Consider the following 9,982-nt stretch of genomic DNA (forward strand, 5'->3'; position numbering starts at 1 on the left):
TCTTTCACGTGATCAGCTTTGACTCCTTTCATAGTACCCACATTCAGCAATCAAGAGCCTTCAGCCACACACACACACACATATATATATACATACATACATATATACATAGATATATACTTTCAACCTCAGCTACAGGCAATGCACACAGCATGTTCCCTGTGACAATAACAAAGCAGAAGGTAAGTGCATCAGGTCTTGGACTGTAGCCCCTTGTACATCAAATACATGTGAATACACTTGCAGCTTAATTTCCCAACTGCAGTTACATACCACGTACAAGAGTGGTCACTTGCATACTTTCTAAGTCTTGATGTAACACTTTGGAAGGAAGACAAAGCAATGGCAGCAAAGCTATGAAAGTTGGCTGATTCATTTCCAGAATCCCCAACAATTTTTTCATCTCAATGTTAGTTCACTTCTGAAGGCAGAGACCCTCCCAGAAATCCAGGCTCTCCCTTGCCGTAACAACTATCACCTTGCACATTCCCATCAGCAGCAAAGACAACCCAGCCACCATTGTTTAAGAACGTACTTGATCAAATTTGCAATTTGGCCAAAGTACAGATACAAATAACTCCCAGCAGACAGAAAATCAGCCTTGGGGCTCTAGTACAATTTATGAAGACTTTCTACCACTCTTTCTGGTACGTAAGCATTCTGACCATTAATGAAGACAATTAAGCATCGCTGACGTACGTATTTTATTTATTGAGATATATTAGAGTACATCATATGCTGAAGTACATTACACTTTGTAATTCAGAGAACACGTAAGGTTCAGTCCTAAAGTCTCCTCAGGCTGAAGGGGATCTGTGGATCTGCAAGATAAAAAGAAATTAAGTTATGCTGGACAAACTTCATACTCCCAGTAAAGACATCAGTAGGTAGGAAAGCAAAGCAATAGAGAGAAATGTTTATGTGGTAGTTTAGTCTAGAGGAATTCCCTCTGTTATTTCCTGACAGTTTAAGATTCACACACCCTTCATGTGGCAAACAGAAGTGAAACATGGAACAAATCAAGAGCTGGAACAATCCTGCACAGCACGTCAGATTCACTATACATGCAGCACTGATAACTGAATCAATCTTGCTAAGGGCCTGAAAGAGAAAGGAATGCAACTTTCAGAGAGAAGCCAGAGAGGAAACAAGTGGTGTAGGCAACCTACCAAGGAAGGAAGAAAACCAAATTCAAATTGCTTCTCCACATTATATTGAACACAATCCAACACAAGCTGTGTTCCAGGACAAGAGTTATGCAAGTGGTTAGCACCAAATTCTTAGCTTGCCCCTTTATTATATTGCAGAGCACACTCTAGAGGTAGGACACTCCCCAGACCCATACTTAGTTTCCTTTATCAGCACCTTCACACAGTCTGTGCCAGTAGCTGAAACTGTAAATCCATGCACAAACACTACGTCCTTCACATCCCAGCAGGAACAAAGCCGGTGCAGCATTCCAAACAAGCACCTTTACTAACAAATCCCCATCCCCATGTACCGTCTGCTCAGTTTCAGGGGTAAGCACTGATTCCAGAGTGAGTACTAAATGAAGTTAAAGCACTGTATTTACTGCCCCATACAGAATATATTCCAATAAAATGAGAGCAGCTGTAGAATATGCATGACCACTGTACCCTTTAGATAACCGTACAAAAAAAACTCATCAAATTCAACCTCCAACTTCCATAAATAACATTTAAATTTCTGAGGGAAATGAAAATGTCTTCCATCTGTTTTGTGTACTTGTCCTTCTCACAGACTTTTTAGACTATTTGAAACAGTGGCTTTGTTTGCTCCTTCCTCCTACTATTCTGTAGAAAAATACAAATTCTTACGTAAGCGGGAGAAGGAATAAAAAGCACCAGCAATTAAAACAAACAAGATGACATGTAAAGATTTATCTTTCACATTTTCTTTTGAGACGGTGCAATTAAGGAATGGAAGAAATGTTTAGGAAACATTTAATTTTAACAGGTGCACACAATGTGTAACTTGATTTTTTTTAAGCCCCAAATGGGAACATAAGTAGAGGGGAGTTCTACTCGCACAGAAAAATCCTGTTCATGATTCCAATTAAATATTTAACATGGATCACTGTTGACAGTGTTTGTTTCAAATGGTTTTACCACCAGATGGCCTTTCCGAACACTCTGATGAAGGCCACCTGACTAAAGAATGCAATCCAGTGTCTAGGAAAGTTAGAAAGTCCTTATTTGTTAGCAAGGACCAAACGAGAGGCAGAATTACTGAGATTAAAACCAAGTAAATTTGTCATTTTGTTATTTACCTTTTCTGGAGTCATTACCACTAGAGCAGAGGCACTCTTTCCTCAAGGGGAAAGGAAGAAAAAAAGATCTGTACAATGACTTAGATAGCTGGAGCTCTGCTTCTGTTACACAGATAGGTCTAGATTGTCACACGACAAAGTTTCTTGCTAACAGTGTTAAGTACAAATGTTTTATTCAATCTTGCTGCTTCAAGCAAACAGGCTGAGAAAATCCAGCTGGACAGGATAATTAGAGCCACAGATTATCACGTAATGATCACAATATGAAAACATTCCAAAAGAATGAAAAAGCTATCATCCCAGATTAGTCTGGAGTCATTTTAAGAGAAGCAGAGAACTCAGGGTCAGAAATCCCAATGAAAAAGGGGGGAGGAATTTTTCGTTGTCACATCACGAGCCTGCGCAGTTGGCTGCGTGCTTATTAATAACTGTAACAAGGTTGAAATCAAGACTTTTTCCCAGTGTTACAATAAGAAGGAAGGAGAACAGAGTTTGGCAGTGCTCATACAAAAGGCAGCACAGTAAGCACTGTGAGAAGAGAACCCTGAACAAAGCTCTATTGCTGAATGCAGCAAGGCAAAAATCTGAATCTCAGTACACAGACACTGCATGCTAAAGTGATTTTTTTAAAATGCACCTATTCACATGTATTTAAATATAGATATTTAATACATGTATGTATGTACGTATGCATGCTTGCCCTCATAAATAGTTATCTTTCCCCTCTAACCAGCCCCAAAAGACAAAAGGATGTGTGGAAGCTGTCTCTACTTCTCACATAGAGATCAGTGCAGTGAGGGAGAAACAGCTTTTCCATTTTCTTCTTCTGTACCACAAGCACCACAAGTAGTGTGTTTTGATAGCCCAGAGCTAAGCAATTCAAGATGTGACCACATCAATAAAATCGTGGTATCAGGAAAGTCTTACACGAAAGCTCTGCTTCCTCTCCATGCAAGGACAGAACTGTGTGGAACACTGCTGCATGAGAAGGGGAAGGCCTGGCACCACTCTGCAGGTCTGCTGTAGCTGACACATTTTATCACCCAAAAGATATTCAGGAGATTCCCATTCTGCTGTTACTCCCTCGTCTCAGTTCCTATGCTTCTTTATGATTTTATTACCCACAGCTCCTCTGTGTGAGGAGCACAACTCTATCTTCTTTTCTCTGAGAGCACTTTTCTAACAGAAAAGGAAGAAGCCCAAAAGGGAGCACAATGTTTCACTAAAACAATCCAAACTTCTCTTCTGATACAGAGTAGCTTATTACCTGAAAATGCAGATTACGGTCATTTGGGTGGTGCAGACTCAAACACACCAGCTGCTCTCATGGCTTCAAAGTCCTTCATGGGATCATAGTTTTTATAGAACTCTGCATAAGCTCTTTTTCTGGGTTCAGCAACTCCAAACTGGAAAGTAACACACAGAAAATTAAAGCTTGCAAAGCTTTACAGGTGGCACTGGGTTTGCTTGGTTGGCTTTGCTTTCTTGCTACCACTGCTATGATTTTAGCAGTGGGTATCAGTCTAAACAGCCTCAAGTTCAATGATAGAAGGTAGTAAAAGTTGCCTTGTTCCCATTCAAATCCACAGTTCAGACTTCCTAACTGTTGGTCTGGAAAATAACATCTACAGTGAAACCTTAAAGAGACAGCCATACTGATAGCCAGCCTCTGATAGTTGTACCCATAACACAAACTGTTATGGCAAGTTCTGAGTATGCCTCAGATATACGGTGGACAGCTGCACAACTGTAACTCCAAGTCAAATGGCATCCCAAAATAATTGACTACAGTTCAGCTACACTGCAGGATAAACTATGGAAGTCTAGTTAACATGCTCCTTGGGTACTCACTCAATTGAGGCACAAGGATATGCTCAAAAAGCCAAAAAAAAGTATGAAGGTCAAAGCGGGTTTGTCTAACAGCAGTGAACAAGTAACAGTAAATTACTACTGACATCAGTTACTTGTTCTAAACATGGTCCACTGCCTTCCTAAAGTGTTAATGTAAGGCTGCCACATGAGTATAAAACCACAGACTGTTGAAGGACATTGCAAATTTCATCACAAACAAGCCTGCCTACCTCTCATCAGATGTGTTAAGTGGATGCTGAGCATTAACTGTGCAAGCTTATGGTTTCTAACGGGTGTTTGTTGGTCTCCACAGAGTCCGACAGTGTTGATTTTGTGATAAGCTGACATTAAGTTAATTTTGGATCATAGAATCACAGAATGGCCTGGGTTGAAAAGGACCACAATGATCATCCAGTTTCAACCCCCTGCTGTGTGCAGGGTTGCCAACCTCCAGACCAGGCTGCCCAGAGCCACATCCAGCCTGGCCTTGAATGCCTCCAGGGATGGGGCATCCACAACCTCCTTGGGCAACCTGTTCCAGTGTGTCACCACCCTCTGTGTGAAAAACTTCCCCCTAATATCTGACCTAAACCTCCCCTGTCTCAGTTTAAAACCATTCCCCCTTGTCCTATCACTATCCACCCCCATAACAATCGTACCCTGTCCTGTTTATATGCTCCCTTCAAGTATTGGAAGGCCACAGTGTGGTCTACCCGGAGCCTTCTCTGGAGTATATAAATGCTGCTAATAGTGTATGCATACGTTCAGTAGGTGAAACAAGATCCAGTTCTTCCATGAAATTCACGGAATTTATGTTTCCTAATTCCCTATGATACAAATGTAACATGCAAGATCCCAGAAGTACTTTTTTTCTTTGTCAGAAGGCAAAGTACCAAGCAGGATTATTCTGGAAGCACAAAGTTCCATTTCTACATGCTGATTCAAAAGAAAACAGGCCACAGTAGTCCTCCCACACCTCAGCATAATGGGCAGCCTTTGCGGTTTGTTTACGAGTATGGTTTCTAAAGTCAATCTCAAGATAAAGTAAGAACTCCCAAGTATCTCTGATACCATGACAAAATCACAAGCGATCTAAAGTTAACGTGAGGAGCATCACTTCTGTGAAATCATCACAAGCAGCCTAGGACAAGGAGACTTCAGGTTAAACTGTCACCAACTGCATGATTTTGAACACAGCGTAAGGCATCAGGTTATTCAGATCACTTCTTCACATGAAGATTACAAAGACTTATTTGTATTCTGGGAGCATGCTTACAGAAATACATTACTAAAGCTCCAACCCTGGCCATTCTGCGATTCTGTGAAAGCTTTCTGGTGAAGCAGCATCATAAATTTTACGCTCCGGTGAGGCTAGTTTATAACCGAATTAATCATGATCACAGAATCATAGAACCACCAAGGTTGGAAAAGACCCACAGGATCACTCAGTCCAACCATCCACCCATCACCAATAGTTCTCACTAACCCATGTCCCTCAACACAACGCCCAAACATTTCTTGAACACCTCCAATGTTGGTAACTCCACCACCTTCCTGGGCAGCCCATTCCAGTGCCCGACTTGTGATCTCACCTTGTACAATGCCGCACATCCGACAGACACAAAAAATGCCCCTAACAAGTGAAACTTCATCCGCCTGGCCAAAAGGCGGCGCATCTGCGGCTTAGGCAACAGCGCGGAGGACATGCTGACCGTATTTCCTAAAAGAGCAAACAAAACAAAACAAAACAAAAGAAGAGACAAGTTCTACTTCAATAACCTTCTGTCACTTTGCTTGAGAAAGGTCTGTGCCGTGAAACAATCATCGGCACAACATAAGCATAGAAACCCTATTCAATACCTAAGGGGCAGCATTCAAGGACAACGTGACGGTGACGAACCCGAATGCCCTTACACTTTTTCCAGCCGGCTCTCACGGCAGCACGGCTGGCCCCGCCTGCTGCCTGCTCCCTTCCCTGCCGGACCTACCACTCCATGCTAAATACGTGGAGATAGAGAGGAAGGCATCCGCAAACCGCATCGTAAGGGCAACCACGGCGACCCGGCCCCACCCCGCGACCCCTCGAGGCTCAGGCACACCGCTGTGACGGGACGGAAGGCCCACAGCGCCGGGGAAGGGCTCAGACCAGCCTCGCCGTGCTGCCTCTCTCACCGAAGGCGCCCGCCGGCGCAGGGCCCGTCCCCGCCAGCCCGAGGGACGCGCAGAGGTCACGGGCTGCGGCGGCGGAGGGGCTGCTGGCGGCCCTCAGAGAGAGCGAGCGGGAGGAGCTCCGGGCGGGAGGAGGCCCGGCGGCGCGAGCAGCGGGGGGCACGAGCGGGGCCTCACCTCGACGCGAGCCCACCAACGTCCTTCCGCCCTCCGGCCACGCACCCTCTGCGGCTCCACCACTGCGCATGCGCGGGTAGGGCCGCCTCACTACGGCGAGCGATTCGGCTCACAGCCCGCCGTACGCGCGCGCTGCCCGAGGCGGAACGGGGGGAGGATTGGGCAGCGTGCGGGGGGAACGTGCGTGGTTGTGTGCGGCGGTTCTGAAGGACGCTTGGAGTGATGCTGCTGCGCTGAAAGGGCCCTTCCCTCACCTCTTTCCCTCGGACAAATGGCTGTGCTACCAGAATACGTGAAATGACATTTACAGGGTGTGCTAAGAACAAACAGCACACTTAGATACAAATTGAGCTATTTGTAATCGCAGAATTGTAAGAGTTGGAAGGGAGCTCTGAAGATCATCTGGTCCAACCTGCTGCTACTGCAAGTTCCCAAGAGTAGATACACAGGAAAGTGTCCAGGCATGTTTTGAGTATCCCAGAGAAGGAGACCCACAACGTCTGTGTGCAGCCCGTTCCCGGGCTCTGTCACCTTCACAGCAAGAAAGCTTTTTCTCGTGTTCAGTCGGAACTTCCTGTGTTCCGCTTTGTGTCCACTGCCTCTTGTCCTGTCATTGGGCACTACTGGAAGGAGCCCGGCCCCATTCACTCAACTGCCACCCTTTAGATATTTATAAGCATTGATAATCCTTTCTGTACATCGTTTCTTTGTACCTTCTCAATCTTGTGTTTTGCCTCGCCACCTGTGTGTGGTGGCATCACTGCTTTTATTCCTGGTAGCCTCCATGGAATTTACACCGAGTGCAGTAGATGCCACGAAAGCCTGAAGGCCCCCTGTGCAGTGAGGCATTTGCTCAAGCCTTACACACCTCTGCCAAAGCCAGGGGATCCTGACTGCAAATGACAGAGGATATGGGCCCTTAAAACTGGAGAGAAGGGAGTTTTGTTTGAAATTAAAAAAAGGAGTGGGTTGATAGAGAAATCACAATAAGCGAGGGGAGCAGCCTTTGCAGCAGCATTTCTGAACTGAGAAAATGTGGCATCATTTCTCAAAGTGAATTAAAGTTTGCTACCATAATTGAGACTGAAATGAATTGACACTGACATGAAAAATGGCTTTCGAGGATTTTCTCAAAAAGCCAAATGTTACTGACATCATGAAGAAAGAATGGCAAGATAGAGACACGAACTGATCTGCATATATCTGTATATCTGCATCTCTGCCTGTACACCCGCACCCAGCAGGGCACTGCTGCTGCTGAGCAAGCAGGTGCTGTCATTCAGCGTGAGCAGGAGAGCTGGCTGGGGACTCTGCAGAGCTCTGCTCAGCTAGTCTCCCCCCACCCTTCCCCCGCCCCATTACACAATGCAGAAAGAGGATAAAACTTTAATTGGAACAAAAGCATAGCAGGCTTTGTGGCTGTTATGATTATAAATTACATATGAGGAATTTTCCTCTAAATGACAGCCTTCGTGAGGCAATGTTTGGGTAGATGGACCTAGGTCTGCATATCTGCATATAAGGAAATCTGATGACTCTTTGCAATAGCTTACTTCATGGCTGGCCAGGTCATTAAATTCTTTTCTGTGTGACCAGTTTCCCCATGTGCCTGAGATAGTGCTGGCTAGACATCTTTGTGTTATAGCTGAGATGCTAAATGAAGTGCTAATTGTTATTATTCTTTGACGTCATTACTGTGGAATATAGAGCCGACTCCTTATTGTTCTGTGTAAAGGGCAGCTCAGGACTGTGCAAATATGGGTACAGGATACATTGGAGGAAGAGCCATGGACAAGGGACAGCTCTACTAAGTCAGCACGCAAGAGTTGCTCCCACTTTCTGGGCTTTTATAAGGCCGAGTGCCTTTCCAGACCTGTGCTGACTCCATGCATCAAACTGCATCAGAGCAAATAAATCTTGTGAAAACACTCAGGTGCACATCTCACAAAAGGACAGCAGCTATCTCCTTCCCAGTCCACCTAGAACTGGGGCTTCTGGCACCTGTTTCAGTTGTTTTTTGTGCCTAAGTGTTAGGACTCTGTTTAGAAAGTGCTGCAGTTACCGAAACAGAGTCTACAGCCCTTTTTCCTCCCCAGACTTCTGTAGCACCTGCAGCATCATGTGCTTCCTCATGGTGTCCTTGAAGGTCATTTCTGAGGAAAGCAGGCATTATTGCTAAATCACTTCTTGCTTATGACATATTGAAATTTTAAAGAAAGTTTACCACTGAGAGAAAATTTAGGCAGTGAATCCTTGTCTTTTCCACAAAGAGTGCCAGCTGTGATGCTTCAGATTGTGCTTTCTGTGGTGTGGCCTGGAGCCGACTAGGAACAGGACTGTGACTGTCAAGTGATTCTGCATATGCCACAGAGTCTTTAGATACTCATAATCTGGATCAAATTAGAACCAAAAATCTGCTGGAATAAGATCACATAAGACATCAGCAATTCCCTCAGCCAACCACATTCTTGAAGAATTTATTATAATATCTACCTCTCTATCCCAAAAGAAAGAAAAAAACCTAAATAATGCTGGTTAGTAGCTATGTGCCACATACGAAAATACATACAGTTGTGCTCCTCCTTCCATTCCTGTGCCAGAAATTAACTTTTTAAATACTCTTTTGCTACAGCAGTGTGGACATCAGTCAATAGCAGTGCTGGAACAAACAGAGATAGTGTGGCACAAGAAGATATTTAATAAAATTGGAATGGCAGCTGTTCAAAAATTAAGGGTGAATCAATTATTCCTAAATGGAAAAATTCAAAATTAGTAGGGGAAAAAAATATTTTCAGGCTTCCAAAAGGGCATTATAAACAAAGGAGAAAAAAGTTCAAATCAGAATAAATGGAGCAGACAGGGATTTCATAAGCCTTTGTTGATTTTATGCATGCTTCTGAAGTAAAAAAATCTCAACTAAGCAGTTTCTTAAGCTTAGTCCAAGCCATAAAGAGACAGATTTTGGAAATTTTATATAGATATATAGTGAGACAATTACGTGAAGGGCATTTGGTACCATCACGAGTTCTATTTTTAAAAAAGAGACTGCTGTTTCCCAGTTGCCAACTTGATGTCAAGTCACAGCTAACATCTGCATTCACACCTGACGATGACTAAACACACCACGCTCCACAGCACAGACATTAACATTTGTGTGGTAGTTCTTCTCTTTTTTCCTTTCTCTTTTTGTTTTTAATTCTTTCTGTTTTCCTCTTTCTTTTTCTTGTATCATTCTTACCTAAAAGCTTAGCTTGGACAAACTAACTTGCCAAAAACATGCTACATGATCATTTGTTTTCTTAAGAAAAATAAAAAAAAAAACCACACACCCACAGAGACAGCTCCTTCCAATCCATGTTCCTTGCTCGAAACCCTTTGAATGATGCAAGGGTTGTTTTTTTCCTTTGGGGTTTTAAATGTTATTTAGCTTGTCTACAGTGGAACAAAGTCATCAAAACCAATGCTTTTATTCTGTTTCTTCGCTCTGTATTTGCT

General features: G+C 43.7%; 1 protein-coding gene across 1 annotated transcript; it reads right to left on the reverse strand.

Moving 5' to 3' along the window:
* Positions 1-687: 687 nt before the first annotated feature.
* LOC122179363 (cytochrome c oxidase subunit 6C) lies at positions 688-6,586 on the reverse strand. The gene is made up of 4 exons (XM_042870182.1): positions 6,488-6,586; positions 5,734-5,861; positions 3,558-3,696; positions 688-821 (listed from the first exon to the last, which is right to left on the reverse strand). The coding sequence occupies exons 1-3, from the start codon at positions 6,555-6,557 to the stop codon at positions 3,577-3,579; spliced, it is 318 nt and encodes a 105-aa protein (XP_042726116.1). The 5' UTR covers positions 6,558-6,586; the 3' UTR covers positions 688-821; positions 3,558-3,576.
* Between the last annotated feature and the right edge of the window lie 3,396 nt (positions 6,587-9,982).

This window comes from Lagopus leucura, unplaced genomic scaffold (genome assembly GCF_019238085.1).
Source record: "Lagopus leucura isolate 7727_CA_CO unplaced genomic scaffold, USGS_WTPT01 Super-Scaffold_100002, whole genome shotgun sequence".
NCBI classification, from domain to species: Eukaryota; Metazoa; Chordata; class Aves; order Galliformes; family Phasianidae; genus Lagopus; species Lagopus leucura.